The sequence below is a fragment of the Candoia aspera genome, chromosome 2 (assembly GCF_035149785.1).
Source record: "Candoia aspera isolate rCanAsp1 chromosome 2, rCanAsp1.hap2, whole genome shotgun sequence".
NCBI classification, from domain to species: Eukaryota; Metazoa; Chordata; class Lepidosauria; order Squamata; family Boidae; genus Candoia; species Candoia aspera.
In genome coordinates this window covers 54,152,756-54,177,186 of record NC_086154.1, presented here as the reverse complement: position 1 = coordinate 54,177,186, position 24,431 = coordinate 54,152,756, and the positions used below count along the sequence as shown (strand labels likewise).

The following is a 24,431-nucleotide window of genomic DNA, read 5'->3' as shown; positions in this document are numbered from 1 at the left end:
ACTGCTGGAGTGATTGCATTCCTTTCAGTGTTTAGAAGACCAAACTGATTACTTTCTTGCAATCCCTCTCCAGTCTCTCTGCTCTGCAAGGGCAGGGGGGAAGAAAGAAAAAAACCACAGGCCTGGCACAGAACAGCATATACTGAGTGTAATGGCGATCATGTGACTAAGGAATGCTGTGAAAGTCATAAATGGGTCGTAAAGTTATTTTTTCAGCACCATCGTAACCTCAAACAGTTGCTGAATGAATGGTCAGTAAGCAAGGACTACCTGTACACCATTTTTTCACACTGTTGTCCTTGGAAGTATTTTGTAAATGGAGAGTAAAGGAGACAGTATGATTGCATAACAAAAATGTGCATGTGATCGGTGAGATATAGATGTGGAAAAGAAACTATCATTGTGTTTCAAGACATGCCATTCTGAAGATTAGATGCATGTGATAAGCCCAGTTGCTACAGTTACAGAAATATAGCTGTCTCATAAGATTTAAAGAGATGACAGAGAACATATGCAAGGCTGAGAACAGCATAGAAGGCCAAGAATTTGAAGCAATCCCTCGAGATTTATTTGGACACATTCAGGATGAAGACTGAGAACCTGGGAGTCATTTCTGATACTGAAACAAGTCTCTTTTTTTCTCTGATTTGAAGTGTAAGAATTGGATCAAATTATCCTTTCCAAGTGATTACCAAGTTCTGAAGTATTGATATAATTTCTCCCTTAGGATCTAAAGCGATATCGTTTCTATTACTGGTTTTGTTACCCTGCATTGTATGTCCCAGAAGGTATCCCTTTGGTTAAACAACCAGTGCCTCTAAATGCAAAGTTCTCTCCAGCACAGGTAATTAAAAACATTATACAAAATACAGTAGCCTAGCACATGTAGTACTTTCCATAACGTAGAAATTTTTTTTAAAATTACTTCATTACTAAGTGCAAACATGGCAAATAGTATTTTATAGAGTTTTATATCCACCTCTGCCTGGTTGAAATGAGTAGTCAGTTTTGGAAACACTTCATTATCTCAGTGAGCGGCAGGGTTGAGGAAATGGCTCAGAAAAGACTTTTCAGTGGAAATGTCTCAATTATGAGATTGTAGCCCAAGAAAACTTGCTATGCACCTTTTTTTTCTCCTTTAATGGACTGTTATTTCTATTTTTTTCTGGAAGAAATGTTTAACAGAGATTGTGGTGTTTTTTCCGCCATCGGTGGCTGTAGGTGTAATTTTTTTTAATCAGTGTCTTGTGAGATTTTATTGCTATTTGTTTTTCATGTTGTTTGCTGTTTTTGCTCTGTCACTCATAAAGGTGGGATGTAAAGGTGTCAAAAGGGTTTCGGTCCCTAAAGACAGTCCAGCTGAAATTGATTCTTGATAGCTCAAAATGCCACTGTTACCTGGTTAGGGAACCCCTTGAAGTGGGAGCAACTGACACACAAAGAAAACAGTATTGCAGTTTATCGCAGTCTTAGACCAATACAAGTGTGTCCATGAGTGACCTGTAAACACCTATAAATCTTTCTTAAGAAACCAGTAAATAAAATTTGAGACAAAATTAAAATACATCTATAAAACAACCTGACTAGGACCCATGAGTAAGAGCCAAAAGCAGCAATCTATGTCTAAGCTATAAATGAGATAGTATCTAAAATTATATAAAATGTGTTAATGTCTAAAATAACAAAAATGTGATATCTAAAATTTACGTACAGTGTGATAATATCTGAAGTTACATAAAATCTGGATAATAGCTAAAATTACATAAAATACATCTGCAGCAGGAGCTTGGCCTATCAAGGTCTGGCGAATCTTACATGCTGCTGTGCAAAACCTAGCCATGTGTGCTGTAATAAAGGGCAGTTCATCTGTAAGCGGCATCTGGGCATAGGTTGAGTCTGAGTGATCAGGAAAACTCTGAGCTGCAAAGAAGATTTTCTTCTCCCCCTTTTTTTGGCATTGGCAATTCACTGCGCATTATGTGGTGTCTGACATTTCAGGGAAGGGAAAGCCTGCACCCATGGGACGAGTTCATTTTTATTGGATACTAACTGTACAAAAGTTGCTAAACAGCATTTCCAGTGTGAAAATAAGATTTCCTCTCTTACAAGGCTTGTAAATCCGAATTATGATCCCTTTGACCATTTGCGAGGATTTGTATGATGCACATCTAATATAACAGTTCTGCAGAAATTCATTCTCTTGGAAAAGGTTAATGTTACTTAATGCCACAAGCAGCAACTGATTTCAGGTGGCAGTTCAAAATCTGGGATAAATTGGATAATATAATTGGTGATTGAGAAGTTGGGGCTGCATATTAGTCTCACAACCTTCCCAAGGGCCACAGGAGGCCAGTTGCTGACATGACATCACTGCACAAGGCAGGGCTGAATTTTTTCACGTGGCCGTGTTTGGGGAAGAGGGGGCTCTGGGAGACAGTTATTTTCTCATCCTTAAATCTCTCCCCCAGAAAAACTCTTCTGTAAGTTGCCATTTTTCAGGGGCTTGGGAGTTTTTGAAAGGTGAGGATGGGGCTTCCGGTGGGAATGGCAGACTAAACGGCTGTGCCTGCTGGTTCAGTGGGTGGAGCTGACAACGCGGTAACTTCTTTCGGGCTCAGGCAGGTTTTCCTGAAGCCCAGAAAGTTCTCCGGATCAAGGAGAATACCTGGAATCATCCCATCTATCCTCCGGACGACTGCTTGGAACCAGAAGATTGCAAACAGCGTTTAGCGCTCAACTGGTAAGAGCAGCTGGGAGGCTGGGATGTCACCATTTCCAAGCCATGCTGTAGCCTTAAAGGGACACTAAGACTGGTCACCTCATTTCTAAATCACCTTTTTTTTTTTGAAGTATATGTACCCCAAGAGATGCTTTCTACAGTGAGGAGAAGCTGATTCTCTTGGTACTTAGCATTATTTTTGGGATTACTTAAAAAAAAAAATTCTTTTAAGTTTTGGATTTTGTTTCCCTTCCAAAGGAAATTCCAAAGATTGAGCGTAAACAATTGTCTTCCTGTTATTATTTTTGTATTAAATTTGAAGTTATTAGCATTTTCCAACATGTTGCTGATTTGAATCTTCAGCTTTCTGTTTTCACTTTCCCTTGAGAACAGTCTTCTATTTCACTCTCACTTTATGTAAACACACTTTGGAACTCTTCCATCTTCGATGTTCACTAGTTAGGCTGCTAGGAGGCGCCATAATCTACTGCATGAGACATGGAGGATTTTAAACAGATTTTTTCTGTCCTTCAGGATTTTAAACAGATTTCTTCTGACTTTTATCAAACTTTTATGCAAAATATCCAGGACATTGTGGAAAATATGAGATCTAAAATGTGCCATCAGGTTGTGGATGTGGGATGAAATTGAGAAATTTAAGAGCAATAGAAAGGTTTTTTTTAAGACTGAGATTGGGATTTTTATCAAGATGCTGGATGAAGATTGGATAATGGAGTTGGAGAAATCTAAGGGAGAGAGTGATCTGCAAGCCATAAGTAAAATTGATCTCCTGGTGGAATGCCATGAAAAGAACCTGGAATCTTTGAGGAGGGCAGTTGGGCTGTTTGATTCTTTCAAGAGAAAAGCTCTGTGCACACTGTGGGGATATATAACTGCTTTGGTTTATTTTGAAGTGGGATAAGGGTTGAAGAATGTTCATCTGGTTTGCTTTAAGGATTTGATTGATGCTATTTGCCTTTAAAGATTTGGATTTACTGTTTTGAATTGGCTTTGATTTTTGGGTTTATTAAGATGAAAATTATTAAAACTGTTGTATTAGGGTTAAATAATGTTTATCTGGTTTGCTTTAAAGATTTGATTGATGTTATTCCCTTTTAAAGATATGGAATTACTGTTTCAAATTGTCTTTGTTTTTTGGGTTTATTAAGATTGGGATTATTAAAATTGTGGACGGTGAAAAGGTTGGATAGAAGGAAAGTTGATTCGTTTGAACTATGGTGTTGGAGGAGGCTCTTGCGCATCCCTTGGACTGCAAAGATAACGAAGTGTTGAAGCACATAAAACCGGTCATGTCACTAGAAGATAAAATAACAAAACTTAGACTTAGTTACTTCGGTCATGTCATGAGATCAACATCGTTGGAGAAAGACGTTATACTTGGAACGGTCAGTGGCAAAAGACGAGGATGCCAAAGAACGCACTGGTTGGACGTAATCAAAGCAGACACAGGCCAAAATATAAAGCAACTGAAAGAAGCTGTACAAGATCAGAAATCATAGAGAGAGCTGGCTTATGGAATCACCAAGGGTTGGATACGACTGAATGGATAATTCGATTTGACTATTAAGTATAATAGCAGACAACCTATGTGCCTTTTAATTTGATTCTTATTATAGTAGACAGAAATGTATAGAATAGTGGTAGGAAGAGAATAATTAAATATGGTTTATCTTTGGGGGGGGAGAAAGATGTTTAGAAGGTTTATATGAACTTTTTTTCCTTTATTTTAATATAAGGGGGAGGAGTAACTGTACTTAGTGATTTTTATTTTGTGTTAAAGTGGAATGACTTATAGAAATAATGTGGTGTTTTGGTTTAATATAGAGTAAGAGATTGATTACAGAAATTTTTGTATATCCTTGCTGTTAAAAGTCAGAAGCCACATCTTTTTGTAAATTTGAAAAAAAAATTCTCTTGTGTTTCTGCACTTTTTTAGTTTTTTTCTTTGTTGTTTTTTGTTTTTGTGTAGTTTTTCTTCTCTTGAAACCTAATAAAATTTACTATAAAAAAAAAAGAAAGGTGAGGATGGGGATGGATGGCATCCCATCTCATTCCCACTGTGAGCCTTCTCCCACCCACCCCCTGAAATGGGGTGAAATCAGGCTGAAAAATTGGTTTACTTAATTTCCTTAATAAGAAAAAAAACCATGCTTTTTAATTTTAAATAAAATGTTAAAAACCTTCCAAAATTCACCAGTGTCATCCTGGGCTGCAGATGGAGGCTGCATGCAGCTTATGTGTGTGATGAAAATTAAACAGGAGTTGGAAAGAACATGGCCAGTTGGCATGTGGCATGAAATCTCCTGGTCTGTTTTGTGAAAAAGATACTGTTGTATACTTTTTTTATTTTGATAATATTGTGTTGCTCTGCTTTTGGGCTTAGTGGATGCTGTGAGTTCTGATTATTTTTGGGTTCATCCTTGGCTTCAGGCTCTATTTAATTCACATCAGGGGCTCCAGAGTTGGAGTTCTTCTTGTCTATGGAGGCATGTCATCCCTCCCTCCCGAGCAGAAGAGGTGGAAGTGAGGTAAAATGGCCTGCCTCTTACCCTGTAACCAAATGCTGTGAACTGTGTTGGGCAGGTGGAGGTGGGCCTGCTTTTTAGCCTGTTTCCAAGGACTTCTCTAAACTTGGAGCAGCCTCAGTTCCAGACAAGCAGCTCACAAGCTTCTTGTTTGTATCTGATTCTAGACAGACGGGGGATTGTTAAACTCTGTTCACTGTTCTCAGTACTTGTCAGCCCTGTAAGGTAGACCAGACTAAGAAACAGATACCATGCAGATCTAAAGCTACTTTTATTAGAAGAGCTGTAGTAACAGATTTTGCAAGTGTGAATGTGCTTCCCTTCCTCCCTTTTTTAACTTCATGAGAATTAAAGGGAGGGGGACTGCCTGAGGTGTTTCCATAAACCACTTTCTTGGCCTGGGCTGAAGCCTTGTTTATCTGATTGTCGCCTTGGTAGTAGATCTTCCCTCTGTCCTTCAAGGCCATCCTCTGTACTCACTACGGTACTGGATTATTAAACCATGTTCTATGTGGGGATGGACTTAAGATGCAAAATACTGCCACCAGTTAGGATTGGCAGACTGGAAGATACTCTCCTGGAAGCTGAACTTGAGCAAGGTCTGGAGGGGTGAATGTTGTGAACTGCTGCTTCATTTGCCTTAACTTACTCCGGAGCTTTCAGGCCTGTTTCCCCAGCTCGCCTCTGATATTGATCTTACCTGGGGAGGTGGTGGTCTTGAAGTAGCCAACTGCTTCTTTCCATCCGAACATTCTCATCTTAATATTTTTAAAAAATATTCTTTGAATTGGCTTTTGTTTTATTTATTTTGAGCTGTAATGAATTGTACTTTCTTTTCTACATCTTTTTGCTGATTAGTTTCCTCTTTTCAGTTGACCTCTTTTTTAAAATTGTTTCATAATTAATACTACTAGGTTAAGTCGATTTTTAGCCTCTTGGAGTTCTTTTAAAGAAGAAAGCAGTTTATTGATGCTGTTTATTTACTGTAAGTGGACAAATAATAGCAAAATTTTAGTATGAAGGAAATTGGAAACTGAGTTGACCTGTCTGTCTTTTTTTAGACTGAAGCCCTCCAGAATTCATATGATCAGCTTTGCCAGAAAGAAGGCCTAACAGCCCTGCCTTATTTTTTAATCAAATACCATGAAGATTCAGTCCATGTATCCTTACTTAGAAACTGGGATGACTTCTTTTCTGATCCAAGAGAGAAGGTAAAAGATATACAGATGGACAAATATACTGAAATTATCATTCCCATAATTTCTAGACCATTCAATTCTTAATGATGGAACAGAGGAAAGAGTAAAAGTAGCTGGATATCTGAAAAAGGAATTTGCAAAAAGTTTTTGCAAGTTAAGACTTCTCTGAATTTATTGTTCTGGGGATTTATGCTTAGCTTTGATATAAGTGTAAAACTAGTCATGTTTATGTTTAAGGTTAAGGGAGATTCATTTATATCAAAATAAATGTGGATGGGTAGGATAAAGCAAATCCTCCCAGAAAACTTTGAAATGAAAAGGGAGCAGACCTGGGGTGCCAGGGTTTTAAGGTAGCCCAAATATAACAAGATGAAGCAGGTGAGGGAGTTTTGTTACTGCTCATTTGGATGTGAGAGAAGCCTCTCCATTTTTGCTTTACAGGTGAAAGGACAAATATGGTTATTCCATGCACATATGTAATATTGCCACTTTTATTAGACAAAGAGAAAATCAAAAGTGTGGATACCTTGGTTTTATTGGATTCTAGCTTTCTGATCACTGCATATACTGCCTGGAGGTGATTGGAAGGGCTTTAGGCAGTGCAGAAAACCATGAATGGGTGATTCAACCACATCATGGAGGATTTTCTCAGGCCAGTTCCACAAGCAGAAATTAAACAAATAATAAACATGGAATTTGTGTCATTCTCTGGCATTTTGTGAAGCATTGTTCTATCTGTTTAATTATGGGCCTTCTGCAGATTAATACTCTAGTGCACTTTAACTAATATACATCATGCATACATAAAATTAACAACTCTGCAACTCTGTCAATGTTAACATACAGTAGTCTTTTTTTTTCTTTGCAGGTGACATTTGGTGTTTATGACCCCTGTAATTTTGCCCAATATCCAGGATGGCCACTGAGAAATATGTTGATCCTTGCAGCACACAGATGGTATTTATTATTAGGCAATGCCTTGAACATGGTTTCTCCATGGCTGCAATCCTAAACACACACTGTGAAGTTAGTTCCACTGAATTTGGTAGAACTTACTTCACAGTATAGGATTAGGCAGCAAGTCTTTATCTTGATTTTTTAACACAAGCTTGAACTTACTTCTAAATATTTGCAATGTTTGCCAGAAACCCACTTGCTAAATGGATAGCTGTTTCCAAGTTGTCACGTTTTAATGCTGCTGTTTGATTTTGATGACAGAGTTTTAGAATGATTTGATGTCCCTCACAAGATTTGTTGCAGTTGTTTTCAGTTACAAAATGTCAAAATATTTCCAGTGCTGATCAGATACTGAAAGATAAGCTGAAGGTACAATAGCTGGAGATAATGTGCCTCTTAGAGATGGAAAACCGAATGAATGAGAAAAGAAGCTAAAAGTAAGATCAAAGCAGGTTGTGTCCTCTGGTTGATAGATGGAGCCAGGTTGGTTTTGGGAGACAGCTTGACAGTGGCCCTTGGTCCTCTACCCAGAGGAGGTTTCCTTGTGAGCCCAAGGTTCAATTTAAGTGAATGGAAGTGAAAGCACTTTTCGTTCTTAGTCATTGCCCAGCATTCAAAGGAACTGTGTGGCTAATTAGATACCTGGTCACGGACTTTTGGCCTTCGTTCTCTGTCCCTTGTGTCACATACCAAACTTTTCTTTTATAAAGAGAGAGGAGTTTTATAAGCGAATTGTGGTTAAATTTAAAAGAGTGAATTTTTTGCCCAAAATAGCTAATAGTTGTCCTGATCGCAAGCTATCTTAAGAACACCTACTATATGGTATTAAGTTGGGAGTTCAGTTCAGTCCCTGAATGTAAAAGCAGGCATCCCATTACAGGTGATCTTGCCCTATACGCAGCTGAGGATTGGCTGAATATATTGCTTCTCACTGTCTAGCAAGCTTTATTTACATATTTGTTTAGATTATTTATATAGCTTCTCTCAAAACAACTCAGGGTGTCACACAAATAAAACAAGAAACAAAAATAATTATGATAAAACATAAAATAAACTGTCTTCAGAAATTCCACCAAGGCTATCCCACCAATGGGAGCCCAAATCCTCCTGACCCAGGTTCCGGGGGAAAAAAAACAGGTCCTCAAAGCTTTATGAAAGGCAGACAGGGTCATTTATTTACTTTATTTGTTTGTTGAATTTTATTACCGCCCATCTCCCCCACAAAGGAGGGATTCTGTATTTGTATCTCAGGGGGAACCCTATTTCATAGGGTAGGTTTATCATGTTAATTCCAATAATCTTTCTAATCTCAGTCTTCTAATTCTGCACATATTTATATTATGGTGTATATTATTGGCTAGATAGCTCCTATGTTGCCCATTGATTAAAAAAATCCTGAAATGATTATTGAGATGTAATTAATCTGTGTATGTGTGTCTTTCAGTCTATAAACATTTCATAATACTTATAGCCCACCTTAATTCTAAAGGGCTGTGGGCAGGGTACCACAAAGTCCAGAAATATGCATTAAAAACAGATATAAATAATAACAATCAACAATTTAAAACAATTTTTAAAACTAGTACACAAAAAGTGGCATTCATGTAACCCAAGGGCTACAAGTCTGTTGGAAAAGAAACTTTGGCTTGTTTTTTTCAAAGTATTTGCAGAACAGGCCATCCAAACCTCTGGGAGCAGAATGTTTTCTGTAAATGGGAGCCAATACTGAGCAATTCTTCACAATCTCTAGCTCATGTTCTGGTTTGGCTTAATAACATCTAAATTAGATCAAAGCCTAGGTAACAGCTGAAGTAGGGGGCCTTTGTTTGTTTGTTTGTTTGTTTATATTTCAAATTTCTATCACCGCCCATCTCTCCCGAAAAGGGGACTCTTTACTAGTTAGTGTCAGAAACCGTGGCTTATCCTAGGCTTACCGCTTACTGTTTGAGGAAGAGGCTCCACAGATTCCAGTTTGTATGGTCAGTCTCTAGGTTAAAAAATTCTCGCTCTGTATCGTCCAGCAGAACGTGTGATTCTAAGATAGCAGTTTGATTTGCTTTTCTCAGTTACACTGAATAGCTTTTGAGCTAGCAAATGGGTTTGGAAATACTGAGCTGGGTTACTACTGAAATGTAATTGAAAATTGTTTTAATATCATGTTAAAAGAATTGCCCATTAATCCTGGGGTTCTGGAGCTGCTACTTTTACAGAATTCTCATTCCTAACAGGGGAGGCATTCTTCAGTCTGTTGAAGTGCTCTGCCTCCGAGACAGGACCAAGCAGGGAGCAAGAGACATTTCACACAGCATTCTTTTTGAAGTAAAACTTCCGCAGCTGACACACAGTTCAGGTAACCCTTCTGAAAGATAAGACAAAGTGTTTATGATGTATTTTTAATATTGTTGCTGTTTGTGGGGAGTTGGTAGGTTTTTCTTTTGATAATTCCTGAAGAAATAAAATGCATTTATTTCTGTAAATAAAAACCTGCTTCATCAGTTAAGTCTTGGTGAAACATCTTTAGGAAAGATCCATTCCATCTTATGCCAATTTTGAGTTTTCTCTGTTCCTGTGCTTCCATTATTTCCATCATGGGTCTTAATTAGTAATGTGACAATTTAGAATATACTTAATTGCTAAAGCATTTCTAGCTTCAAATTCTTTTAAACAAAATTCCTTAAAACAGCCTTTAAAAAAAAGCAAAGAACGCTGCCTACAGCACACCACAGCCCTGCCCACGAAGCGCAGTTGCCCTGCCCACTGGGGCAAGGTTGTCCAACTCTGTTTTATAAATTCCAGAAGCTTCTTTGGGTAGGATTGATTGATGGAGCTTTGATGACAATTTCAGTAATAACTCCAATAACTCTAATGTTTGTGTTATCAACAACTTGTAATTATGTAGAATCTTTTTTTCCCTGTCCTCTAAGAAAATGGATACTTTTAAATACAATTCTTTTCTGGTTAAGCAGATTGTCCCAAAGCTGTTGGATGGGAAAAAAATCCAAAGGGAAGTATGGGCCCAAGAATGGTGAATCTGAGTGAATGTATGGACCCCAAAAGGTATATATCATTATAAGTCTTGGTAAAATTAGTCTGTTGGGGCAATGCATTATTAGAAGAATATATACATCATCTTGTTAAATGGAAAATTATTTCCTATTTTCCTTTTTTTCCTAAAGCTGTTTTCCCAGTCATATGTTCAGGGTGTTAAGTCTTGCTGAGAAATAAAGCTATGCAGAATGTGAATAAACATTGAAATTTCATGTTAGACACCTGTGGAAGAACTCTGGTTAAAAAGTATGCATCCATTATCTGCTCATTCTCTTGTTTCTGTTATGACAATGCTGTAGAAGAAACCCTTACATTGGGACAAAAATGTTATAAATAATCTGATGAGATTGTGCATATACTTTCATGTGTACAAAAGCTTAGAAAAACTGGCTGACTATGAGTTTGACAGTTAATTTCATTGCAGAATGTTGGTGTTAATGTTAATATTTTGGTATGAACCTTCAAAAATGCAATGGAATTCGTAACTGTAGATTCCTTAATTGATAATTTTCCTTTGAGCAAGTCTTTGGATTAGTACATGGCCCTTATACTCTAAATTTTCAGTTTTCCGGAGGAACTGCTAATTGACTGGTGCCCTGAATGCCAGTATGAGTCTTGAATATTATTATTTAGCTAGGAGCATTAAGGAAAGTCAATCATGCATTCAGCTTTTCTACTTGAAGGGGAAAGCAAAATTCCTTCATTTAATATAACCTTTTTTTCTATTTCATATTCAGGCTAGCAGAATCATCAGTGGATCTTAACCTTAAATTGATGTGCTGGCGGTTAGTACCTACTCTTGATCTGGAGAAGGTTGTATCTGCAAAGTGTCTTCTTCTTGGAGCTGGTACGCTGGGTTGTAGTGTAGCCAGAACTTTAATGGCAAGTATTGAAGATACTCTACTGTTCCTAATATTGTCTCAATTTGGAGGGAACTCTACTGTTCCTAATATTTCCCTAATTTGGAGGGAAAATTTGGATGTGTTAGCTGCTGTTTTTATAGTGCACTAAGTTGTATGATAGGGACGCGGTGGCGCTGCGGGTTAAACCGCTGAGCTGCCGATCGGAAGGTCGGCGGTTCGAAACCGCGCGGCGGGGTGAGCTCCCGTTGCTCGTCCCAGCTCCTGCACACCAAGCAGTTCGAAAACATGCAAATGTGAGTAGATTAATTGGTACCGCTTCGGCGGGAAGGTAACGGCGTTCCGTGAGTCATGCTGGCCACATGACCCGGAAGTGTCTATGACAACGCCGGCTCCAAGGCTTTGAAACGGAGATGAGCACCGCCCCCTAGAGTCGGACACGACTGGACTTTACGTCAAGGGAAACCTTTACCTTTACTTAAGTTGTATGATATTAGTATGAGTCTTGAATAAGGCATCAGAATGACAGAAATGTAACACACTAGAACAGTTCATATACTTGTAGAAACTATGGCCCATATTCTTCTTTGTTGGCAGTTTTATAAGAGGGGCATTACCCCTCTCTTATCTAAATTTCCAGAATACTCTGATATTTATTATTTTATTTGCACATGATCAAGATAGTTTACATTCCTAAATATAGCAAAATTTTGTTACTTTATATTACAGATTGTTAGTAACAGTTTATGATTAGATCTAGATGCTGTTTTTATAATGTATGGCCAAAGACTGCACTGATATAATTCACTTACCAACAGCCATCAGAGCCATCAAACTGATGTAGACTATGCTTATAAATTTGTATTGCATTTGGTTATTTTTGGTTCTTTAGCCTTTTAGCACTATTGTCATTTCTTTCTATATGCTACCTTATTTTATACCATAGTATTGTATTTCTTATAGCTACAATATCTTTTTACTTGTAGATTTTAGTGAGACAGTGATTTTTATATTTCATGTTAGCTATTAATTATTTTTGGTAATTATTCCATAGTTTTATATATTAACACCTATGGTGCACCATTCTCACTCTTATTTACATAACCTTAATCTTACAGTCTTAATGATATTCGTATAATGATTTTAGTGTGCCCTAGTAACTTAAATTTTAGTCACTTCTCACACTGTATAGGCTGGACTTCTATTACAATGGGATGGCTGTAATTTTATCATTGAATGTTATAATATTATTCTGGTTGATGACCAAGATAAAGAGACTCACTCCCTTAATTATGTGTTATTTGGTGTGCAGTAAATTTTTAGGGCAATGATTTTCACAGCATTAGACTAAATTCCCTTCAGAATCACTGACAATTGAAAGAAGTACCCTGTAAACCATCTGGCCTCCCTCTATATGTCCTTTGGTTCATACAATCATTGTCAAAACAATATGACTGCAGTTTTACTGTGTCTGGCTGTCACGCCACTAGAAGTCAACATTACATCAGAAGACTTGAATCATGAGGGTACAAAACAGTACCAGTATCATTAGCCCAAATAGATGAAGAAAGGGATTATGATTAATTTAGCCCATAGTGTTTCAAATGCTACTGAGCAGCGCACAGGATCTAAGGAGTTGAGCCTTTTCTTAAATGAGGGAGGCAGCATGACAACATATTCTCCTTCCCAGTTGATGTCCTTGTCTTTTATTCTAATTCTCAGTCTTGGGAATAGCCAGTGTTTATGAGTAACTTACACGTTTTGCAGTGTTTAGATGATTGTGTTGGATACCTTTTCCTTCAGGGATGGGGAGTCAGGAGGATTACATTTGTAGACAATGCAAAGATCTCTTATTCCAACCCTGTGCGTCAACCACTCTATGAATTTGAAGATTGTCTTGGGGGTGGAAAGTCCAAAGCAGTTGCAGCAGCAGAGAGACTTCAAAAAATATTCCCTGGAGTGGTGAGTAAATGAATATGATTTAATGATCAAGCCTCACGTGTGCTTGAACCACAGCCAAAGATTACTCTTATGTTTGTTCTTCAAAAATGAACTAAACCACAGAGAAATAATTGCTGTGCTTTAATGACTGACAGATTTTTACAGTGAAGGGAAACTGCATTTAAAGCTGCTTCTTGCAAACCCAAAACAAAAATGAGATGTAGAAGTAGATTTATTTCAGAGCTGGTCATAAATCAGCTGTTTTTGCTCAAGGATGAGAGAAAATAATGGTGAAAGAATAATGACGATAAGAAGAAAAACAACAGTGAGAACTTTATTTAACGTCTGAGATCAAATAAGAATTAACACATTCCAATAAAATAAAATGATAAAGATACATGCAAGCAATAAAATGTAAAGTGAAATAGAATAAAGTTTAAAAACAAAAATGGAAAAAAATAATATAGTAGGAAATTGGCTGCTGATTAATTGTATACGTGGCATGGAGAAAATAAGTGTATATAAGATTGATTGATTGATTGATTGATTGATTGATTGATTGATTATGTGCCATCAAGTCATTGTCAACTTTTAGGAACCACATAGATAGATTTTCTCTATGACGATCTGTCCCTAACTTGGTCCTTCAGTTCTTCCAATGGCACCCCCATTGCCATTGTAATTGAGTCTATCCATCTTGCTGTTGGTCATCCTCTTCTTCTCTTCCTGTCTACTTTCCCAGCTTTAGAGCCTTCTCCAGAGAGTTAGGTCTTCACATAATGTGTCTGAAGTAGGATAATTTGAGCCTGGTCATTTGTTCCTTGAGCGAGAACACTGGACTGATTTGTTCAATGATCCATTGGTTTGTTTTCTTGGCTGTCTGCATTATTCTCAGTCGCCTTCTCCAACACCAAAGTTTAAAAGCATCAATACTCTTCCTATATAATAGTTAATAAAAATCTGAAAATCTTAGCCTCCTAAAAATCTTAGCCTCCTAATGGCAATAGCAGTTGTGCAAAACTAAGTTACAACCTTGCAAGTTTCAGAAAATATCTCAGCAGGCAAATGAAATTAACAAACAGTGAAAAAATCTTGTGTGTAGCTTCACACAGTCTATTAATTACATAGGATTGTTTAAAAAAAACAGTTGAAGATCAGCTTTAGTACTAGCAAACATGGTGTGTCTGTGGTAATAAAAACCCTCCTGAAAAATTGCTTATTCTGTAATTGGGAAGGCAGATGAAGGTGGAAAAAGAGATGACTTTATATACCACCCTTTTCCGTTTTGTTTGCATTAACTCCTCAATATTGTTAGTTTTCTTGATTTTTCAGTTTATCAAAATAACATAATTAAATTATTACCTTCTTTTTCCACTTATGACAGCTGTACATAGATTAAAAATGATTTGGTCTGTATGCTTTGCAAGGTAGCGATACTGCTCAATTCATTAGTACACTTCATGGCATAGACCTTATAATTAAAATATGTAAAGTGTTACTAATTTTGAAGGAAGAGTAGCTGATGCATACTGAATATGGAGTATGAATGTGAGGGATTTTTATTTTTATTTTTTTATTTATTTTCTATCCTGCCTTTATTATTTTTATAAATAATTCAAGGCAGTGAACATACCTAATACTCTTTCCTCCTCCTATTTTCCCCACAAGAACAACCCTGTGAGGTGAGTTGAGCTGAGAGAGAGTGACTTACCCAAGGTCACCCAGCCGGCTTTCGTGCCTAAGGCAGGACTAGAACTCTCAGTCTCCTGGTTTCTAGCCCGGAGCCTTAACCACTGGACCAAACTGCCTCTTGAATTGATTTTTGAATCAGTCGAATGGATTTCCTGCAAGGAGAAGTCCTTATCCCTTCCTTGCAGGAGGAGGCTTTAGGAAACAGTTAAAGTGAGAGGTATGAATTACAGCAGGAAGATGAACTTGGGAAAACATGTGGAAAGGGAAGCTTATAGAAACAGAAGCATGAAACTTTGGATGTTTTGGGGACGTACCGAGAGTGCAAAGCAGAGCTTGGGTTTCAGAATTCCTTTTCAATGAGCATCTTCCACAAATGCCAGTTGGGTATAAACATCTTGGCTTAATGAAAACATTACATAATTCATGCTACTGTCAGATTGTTATATTGACTGAATTTGAAAAGACTTTTCTTCTGCCATCTGTTGGCCAGTAAGCTCTAGGGCCTTTTTCTTAGCAGTATCTTTTATGTGTCCTTCAACAATTCTGGGCTGTCTAACAAAAATGTTTCAAATTGGTGTGTTCTCTTTCTCTTTAGTGTACTGTCTATTTTAACATTGGCACGTTAAAATGTTTTATTTTCTGAAATAGTATACCATTTGACATTTGCATGTGCAGTTCATATCAAGAAAATAATTAGAAATGCTTGTTTACATATGCCTTTTTAAAAGGTTAATTTTCAGGAACTTCAAATTCTTACCAAAATTTTTTGTTACTGTTTCACTTTGGCTAAAAATAAAACCAAAAACCAAAAAATGAATTATATCTGTCAGTAAGCAGGCAACATACAGTATATATTTTCTATAGCTAGAACTTTCTTTCTAGGTGTCCAGAAAAAGCAGTGTTACTTATAGTTTCAAGCTTGTGGGGGAGGCAGGAACAGTGGCCTCTTCTGGATCTCTGCCTGAAATTATCTTTGTGTTAATTTTATGTAGAAATATCCTTTCTTTGCTTCAGTGCTTTATTAGCATTACCTATAGGAAGTGAGAGATTCTCCATACAAGTTCAGAGAGACGGCAGGATGGATCTGGTTTCGTTTTAGTTTCTGCAGTAGGTATGTGCTTGAGTGCTGGATGATGGAGCTACATTGGCAGACCATTCAAAATGGTGGGAGAGGAGGGAGGGAGGGAGGAAGATACAGATCCCTGTGGTACTAGCACGCTTGCTGTCTGCACAATCCAATACTAATGCACTTCCGGTAGCTACAGTTCCTGTTATACAATGGGAAAAGTTGATATCCTTATAATGGGGATTATATAGCAGGACAGCATTATCTGGGCAGACTCGTGACAGGCTGGAAGAACCGAAGCCTTTAGGAAGAATGGGAATGTTTACGTTGTGAAAGGTTTGTTTGTTTCTTTTGGCAAGGCACAGTCAATTGTGCATTATCTCTTCATAAGGCAGGTGTGCAGCTCAGGGAAGAGTTACAATTCAGCTTTTCCATTAGTGTAAGACTCCAAGTGTTGTTTCTGTTTCTTTTTCCAAAAACTGACATCTGTTTCCATATACAGCCTGCTTAACCAATTGGTCTGCCACTCCTCAAGAGTGTTTTCTGTACCTGAAACAGCTGCTTAAGATCGAAGTGAAACTCAACAGCGATTCTCAATGTGGTTGAGATACCACTTGTTTTTTCATTTTATATAAAATGGTTGCTCTGCCATAAAAGAAAGTAAAAGTGGGATGGAAAGTGTTTTGAGGGTGCGGCATATTTTTTGTCTTGGCCTTTTGTTTGCCTTGTGGGTGAACATGTGTGACTTTCTCTTTGTCTGCTTTCCTTTCAGAAGGCTGAAGGTTTTAACATGAGCATCCCAATGCCAGGTCACCCTGTGAATTTTTCTGAAACAACCATACAGCAAGCTCAAAAGGATGTGGCTCAGCTGGAAGAGCTGATTGATGGTCATGATGTCATCTTTTTGCTAATGGACACCAGGGAAAGCCGATGGCTTCCTGCTGTCATCTCAGCCAGCAAGAGAAAGGTATTGCGTGTACATTTTCCACAGGCCGTGCTGTGGGGGGCGGGGGGTGGAACTGGTTTGCAGTGTCTTTTCAAAAGCATTTGTGCTAAGCATACTGAGTTTTTGAATGTCAGACCTTTTATGGACATGCAGTGTTCTTCACTGCGTCAGACTTGGAAGGTTACACTGAAGATTGGATTAATGGATCTAAGACAAGTAATTGAGGGATGAGGTTGAAAACCTGAATTCCATCTGCTCAAATCCACGTATTTTGGAAGTTTAGAAAGAATGACTGAAAATGCTATTTTTGGATGGCTTCTGTAGAAAGAGTATAATATTTTTCTAATATTTTGGGAAAAACATGTAACGATGTTTTAATTTGATCATTTTTATCATTGCTCTAAAAATATTTGCAAAGGATATGAATCCCATTCAGTGTTGAATATGGAATCACTATAATTTTAAGCATGAAGTGCATGACAACTTTGTCTGCTATTTTAGGTAATTAGCTGTCTGCCTTTTCAGGAGTTCTTCCCATCTGAACTTTAAAACCCACAGAATCATAGAACTATAAAGTAGGAAGGGGCCTTGAAATTTTGTAATCCAACCCCTGCCCAGGGGAGGAACCCTCAAACAATCTCAGACAAATGGCAGCCCAACCTTTGTTTGAAAACCTCCAATAATAGAGGACTCCAGAAAGCAGGCAGTTCCATTGCTTAACAGTCAGGGTCAAGAATTTTCTTCCTTATTTGTCTGTAGCTTCCACTACTCTTTCTCATTCTAATATAACAGCAGACTGAGGTAAAGAAATTCCCATGCATGAAGTTTATACATATGTGGTTTAGCTAGATTTGGGTCTTTGTAAGCTGTATTTATCAACTCTTGGCATGCCTTTAATTTGGTTGCAGGTGTTTTTAAGTAGAAAAGGAAGATGAACATATTTTAAATACATAACATATACTAAAATGATACTGTATCCAATTTTCTCTGTCTACTAATACTTGTCCTCTCCCCCATGTTATCCCTCCTCTCCAAAACTGCTCTAACAGATCAGGGAATCCTCCAAAGTAGATTTAGTGGACACATGATAGAAGAAAGGGAAGAGACTTCTGCTTTGAGAGACAAGCTTTACTTATGCAATCTTGGCTGTTCATTTTTAGTTTTAAAATTTCGCTTATATGCTTATAGTTGAACATCACTTCCCTTGCTTTTCAATGTTTGTATAGCTGGTCATCAATGCTGCTTTGGGATTTGACACATTTGTTGTGATGAGACATGGGCTGAAGAAACCAAAGTATCATGAAATTGGTGATTCTCCATGCAATAATTCTTCTGGCTCAGTTGATCTTTTGGGATCATCACTTTTTTCAAATATTCCTGGCTATAAACTTGGTTGCTACTTCTGCAATGATGTAGTTGCACCAGGAGATGTAAGTAGATTTCAAACAAACTGATAGGACTGTTCTTTGAATTTTTTCTACTTCTCTGTATTAGTAGACTAGTGAGAAAAATCTAGTTAAGTTCTTTCCGCTACAGGAAGACTTCTAGTGATGTGCTTCAGAGGGGACCTGAAAAGAGTCACCTCTGTCATCACCTCCTTAATGCCTCCTTAATGGCATAAGAAAATTCTTCTAGACAGCTACATATCCCTAAAGAACTGAAATGGAAGCATGTTTTAGCAGTTGCTCCTCCTCTTTAAAGTACTGTTTGCTCCTAAAATCTTCTCTAGAAAATGAAGGACCCCTTTTCCCAGTTCTACTGTGAAGTGCTATCTAGTCAGAATAAAGAGGTAGGTTAGATTCAGCTCTTTGGAATCAGTTTTTTTTTTTTTCTGAAAGGCAAAGAGATGCCAGAATTTGGAGGGGTGGTGGGGACAGGATTATTAGCAGGTAATTGAAAAGAGAACCATAAATTGCTGTTCTGTATTCTATTCTAAGAAAAGGTATAGAGATAAAATTTCACAAAAGTCCTGTTCCTTTGCAGTCCACCAGGGATCGGACATTGGATCAACAGTGTACAGTCAGTCGACCAGGATTAGCCATGGTAGCAGGAGCTCTTGCTGTTGAATTAATGGTATCCATTTTACAGCATCCCGAAGGGTAAGCCATCATTGTGGAAAAGAGGTAATATTTTAGAGAGACTTTTTTATGTCACCAGTTCTTTCTTGGCATCATCGCCCTTCTGAACACAAGATCAATCAAATAATGTTGACCTCCAACCCAAATATTAATAGCAAACTTTAAGTATAATGATTCTGTTAAGAAGGTTGGATTCTGATTTAATTTCATTTAGTGATGACTTTAATTACTGTATCCCATCTTTGATTTCAGTAGATCTTCTGTAGGTGTGACTAAGCTTGGATCCAATCCATTGACATCCTTTAATTTTTGTGTCAAATGTATAGCAAATTCTGTTTCTTTTGATGGCTGTGTCTGTATGTAGAAAGGCTTAGTCCGAATTTTACTTAGGCAAAACACGATGAATGCCAAACTGTTCTGTGCAGAAAGTTGCTTCTCTTATCTTGTCCTCCTTTTTGTTAGTGGCTATGCAGTTGCAAGCAGTAGTGATGACAGAATGAGTGAACCTCCCACCTCTCTTGGGCTTGTGCCTCATCAGGTGAGTAAACTGGAAAATAATACAAAGGTGAAGTTATCCCTGAAATAGAGTGGCATATATATCCCTGCAATGGGCAGCCCTTTCATAGTAAAGGAATAGAGAAATGGTTAAAATACTACAGACTTTGTGATCCATGGCTTCAGGTTATGAGTTCAGAATGACATAAATTGAGAGGGGAAATGGATTTAAATTTAAGAACATATAGAGGTGTCATCCAAAAAGTTAGCCATTAAATAGAGGTCAGATTTGTAATAAAGTCACATATAATAAATAGGCACTTGAAGATACCCGCTTCTTTTAACTTTGTTTCAGAGACCAGTTTCTGATCATACTAAGTCCAAGCTTAATAAAGAGCCCTTTTCCTGTTGCTTCGGAATGTATTTTCAAAATAAGCCAGATTCAAAGCTTTGTTAAAGCTGACTTCTGATCCTGGTTTGTTTAGAACATTTAATTGTGCTTTCCACTAACAGGAAACTTGATGCTAGATCCTGATTTGCTTTTCCACTTGTGCAAAAATGTAGAGTCAGAGGCCATTCTACTGATGGATGGATATTATATGATTATACTTAGTATTTAGTAGTTAATTCTACCTCCTGCATCATCAAACACATTGTGTATTCACAGCCTTCTCTTCTTGATATTTGGAAGTATGATTAGACTTCTTCAGGACTTTGTAGGCATTTTAATTGCTTTTACAGTTGTTGTTTACTAATGTTATTAAAGTTTTAAAAATGATGTTTTTGGTCTGTTGCACAAGAAAACAGAGTGAGATTGGTCTTGATGCTGTTCCCCCTTGTAAGAAATTCTGAGCAGTAAAAGTCATGTCAGTTTTTGTTGCAAATATCACTTGCAAAATAATGCTTAATTACATTACAACATCTCATCCTGTATGGTCACTTCCCCACCACCACCACATTTGTGTCAACAACTGGTTTCCTGCTAGCTAAGAAGATGTAATGCTATCCAAGTTCCTTTTGTAGATAACATATCCGTTTAGAATTAAAGGGTGGGGGGAGGACTTTGGTCCAGAACTTTTTGTTTTTCTTGCTTGCATGAATTAAGAGAAATAGAGATGATGTACCATAATCTAATTAACTCCATCTTCCTCTCTCTGTTCTTCATTCGTAACTATATTTTACTCTTATTGTTTAAAGGTCTCCTGCTGCGCATCGGAATCTTACTATCTGAATGCTCAGCAAGTTTCCAATTTAAATACAAATGCATAGCACCATAGCTTAAAAAACAGCCTCCCCCCACCTCAACCCTTGCCTTTCTCTTAGTGTAGTGTTTCCTAATGTTTTAATTTCTGAGATTTGTTTTTGGCACAGTTTTTTTACATTCTTTGATAGTCACAGCATGACCTTCTCTGTCACACAGTGGCTGCCATGCTCTCCCACTAAGGAAAGCAGGAAAAGGACAGCATACCTTACTTAAGCAACCTGAGATTCTAAATAAATCGATGGTATGTTTATTATTAGAAAATTACAATCCTTCATGTTCTTAACAGGAAGTAAGCCATTTGTAACTTAGTTGGGGTTATTTTTGAGTAAGCATGTTTGTGATTGTACCGCTGTGAGAGGGCTTTATCCATCCCTAAGTACCAGTTCTGACTTACATAGTATCCTAGGCTAAACTGTGTTTGACTGAGCTGTGTAACTCAGTTTGCTCTAGGTACCTGACCACTGGATTTAGTTATTGGTTAAGTGGATTGTGCTGCCCCAGATAAATAGGTTAGTTCCACAAACCACAATTTTGTTACCACAAACCACAGTTCAGTTAACTGTGGTTTAGCAAGTTGTGCAGACCCAGCTTCTGTGTCCTTGTTCTTGCTGAAAACTCACCAGTAAATTTAGTAGTGGGGATAATGCCTGAATAGGGTTAATCTGCTACTTTTTTCTTACCTTTGGTGTTTTACAGTCATGTCCAATTCATTCTTCGATGCTCAGTGTTTGGTTATTTATTCATTTGGAAGATTTATATGGCCGCTCAACTCACATGATTGCGCTGTCATCCCTAAAACCAAAAGAGGACCCAAATTGTAATTAAAGCCAACAGTACCAGCAAGAACAGAGCCAAAATTGGCATAGCAATAGCATACTGTCAGGTTCATCAAAACTGTACTCCATTTCCCAAGAAAGGCTCATCTGTCATCCTGGCACAATGCCTGAGGGAAAAGCCAAGCCTTTTTAAAGCCTTCCTAAAGGCTAACGGGGTCAGAGCAACCATATTTCAGGGGAGAGATGGTTCCAAATAAAGGCACTGAAAAAGGCATTCTATTTCAGAAATGCTTGTTTTCACTACATTTATTCTTCCAAAAAGAAAAAAAAAGTTTTGTCGTGGCAGAAGCAATAGCTGAATCCCAGGGAGCTAAATGGGAAGATGTCTAAATTTACTTATACAGTCATTGAATTATCAAATCACATTCCCCAAATCTTCCAGGTGGACAGTTGATCTCTTTTAAAGCTGTTATGTTTAGTCAGTACCACTGATACAAATGCACTCTTTGGTTTGTGACTACAGTACTGTAGCTTCCTGATTTGCACAAAACAGCAGTCTCAGAATGTAAAAAGTATTATTTTAGCAGTAGGAATATGTTGTTGTTTATTGGTTCAGTCACTTCCGACTCTTCGTGACTTCATGGATCAGCCCACGCCAGAGCTTCCTGTCGGTCGTCAACACCCCCAGCTCCCCCAGGGACAAGTCCGTCACCTCTAGAATATCATCCATCCACCTTGCCCTTGGTTGGCCCCTCTTCCTTTTGCCTTCCACTCTCCCTAGCATCAGCATCTTCTCCAGGGTGTCCTGTCTTCTCATTATGTGGCCAAAGTATTTCAGTTTTGCCTTTAATATCGTTCCCTCAAGTGAGCAGTCTGGCTCTATTTCCTGGAGGATGGACTGGTTTGATCTTCTGGCAGTCCAAGGCACTCTCAGAATTTTCCTCTAACACCACAGTTCCAAAGCATCGATCTTCCTTCGCTCAGCCTTCCTTATGGTCCAGCTCTCACAGCCATATGTTACTACGGGGAACACCATTGCTTTAACTATGCGGACCTTTGTTGCCAGTGTGATGTCTCTGCTCTTAACTATTTTATCGAGATTTGTCATTGCTCTTCTTCCAAGGATTAAACGTCTTCTGATTTCCTGACTGCAGTCAGCATCTGCAGTAACCTTCGGACCTCGAAATACAAAGTCTTTCACTGCTTCTACGTTTTCTCCCTCTATTTGCCAGTTCTCAATCAAGCTGGTTGCCATCATCTTGGTTTTTTTGAGATTTAGCTGCAAGCCAGCTTTTGCACTTTCTTCTTTCACCTTCATCATAAGGCTCCTCAGTTCCTCTTTGCTTTCAGCCATCAAAGTGGTATCATCTGCATATCTGAGATTGTTAATGTTTCTTCCAGCGATTTTAACTCCAGCCTTGGATTCCTCAAGCCCAGCATGTCGCATGATGTGTTCTGCGTACAAGTTGAATAGGTAGGGTGAGAGTATACAGCCCTGCCGTACTCCTTTCCCAATCTTAAGCCAGTCCGTTGTTCCGTGGTCTGTTCTTACTGTTGCTACTTGGTCGTTATACAGATTCTTCAGGAGGCAGACAAGATGACTTGGTATCCCCATACCGCTAAGAACTTGCCACAATTTGTTATGGTCCACACAGTCAAAGGCTTTAGAATAGTCAATAAAACAGAAATAGATGTTTTTCTGAAACTCCCTGGCTTTTTCCATTATCGAGCGGATATTGGCAATTTGGTCCCTAGTTCCTCTGCCTTTTCTAAACCCAGCTTGTACATCTGGCAATTCTCACTCCATGAATTGCTGAAGTCTACCTTGCAGGATCTTGAGCATTACCTTACTGGCATGTGAAATGAGTGCCACTGTTTGATAGCTTGAACATTCTTTAGTGTTTCCCTTTTTTGGTATGGGGATATAAGTTGATTTTTTCCAGTCTGATGGCCATTCTTGTGATTTCCAAATTTGCTGGCATATAGCATGCATTACCTTGACAGCATCATCTTGCAAGATTTTGAACAGTTCAGCTGGGATACCATCATCTCCTGCTGCCTTGTTATTAGCAATGCTTCTTAAGGCCCATTCAACCTCACTCTTCAGGATGTCTGGCTCTAGCTCACTGACCACACCGTCAAAGCTATCCCCGATATTGTTATCCTTCCTATACAGGCCTTCTGTATATTCTTGCCATCTTTTCTTGATCTCTTCTTCTTCTGTTCGGTCCTTGCCATCTTTGTTTTTGATCATTCCCATTTTTGCCTGGAATTTACCTCTGATGTTTCTAATTTTCTGGAAGAGGTCTCTTGTCCTTCCTATTCTATTGTCTTCTTCCACTTCCGCGCATTGCTTGTTTAAAAATAATTCCTTATCTCTTCTGGCTAGCCTCTGGAATTTTGCATTTAATTGGGCATATCTCTCCCTATCGCTGTTGCCTTTTGCTTTCCTTCTTTCTTGGGCTACTTCTAGTGTCTCAGCAGACAGCCACTTTGCCTTCTTGGTTTTCTCTTTCTTTGGGATGTATTTTGTTGCCGCCTCCTGAACAATGTTGCGAACTTCTGTCCATAGTTCTTCCGGGACCCTATCTACTAAGTCCAGTCCCTTAAATCGATTCTTCACCTCCACTGCATATTCCTTAGGAATATTAGTGAGCTCATATCTAGCTGATCTGTGGGTCTTCCCTAATCTCTTTAGTCTGATCCTAAATTGTGCAAGAAGAAGTTTGTGATCTGAACTACAGTCAGCTCCAGGTCTTGTTTTTACCGACTGTATAGATGTCTGCCACCTTTGGCTACAAAGGATGTAGTCAATCCGATTTCGGTGTTGTCCATCTGATGAAG

At 38.2% G+C, this 24,431-nt stretch overlaps 1 protein-coding gene across 2 annotated transcripts in view; it reads left to right on the top strand.

Moving 5' to 3' along the window:
- ATG7 (autophagy related 7) overlaps window positions 1–24,431 on the top strand; it is a 116,871-nt gene that overhangs the window by 5,582 nt on the left and 86,858 nt on the right. For both annotated transcript variants that reach the window (XM_063291850.1, XM_063291849.1), the window contains 11 exons: window positions 728–844; window positions 6,327–6,476; window positions 7,333–7,421; window positions 9,650–9,771; window positions 10,388–10,478; window positions 11,207–11,351; window positions 13,133–13,291; window positions 16,801–16,995; window positions 18,201–18,404; window positions 18,958–19,073; window positions 19,515–19,590. In XM_063291850.1, coding sequence (XP_063147920.1) covers window positions 728–844; window positions 6,327–6,476; window positions 7,333–7,421; window positions 9,650–9,771; window positions 10,388–10,478; window positions 11,207–11,351; window positions 13,133–13,291; window positions 16,801–16,995; window positions 18,201–18,404; window positions 18,958–19,073; window positions 19,515–19,590 — 1,464 coding nt within the window. The remainder of the gene's footprint in view (window positions 1–727; window positions 845–6,326; window positions 6,477–7,332; window positions 7,422–9,649; window positions 9,772–10,387; window positions 10,479–11,206; window positions 11,352–13,132; window positions 13,292–16,800; window positions 16,996–18,200; window positions 18,405–18,957; window positions 19,074–19,514; window positions 19,591–24,431) is intronic.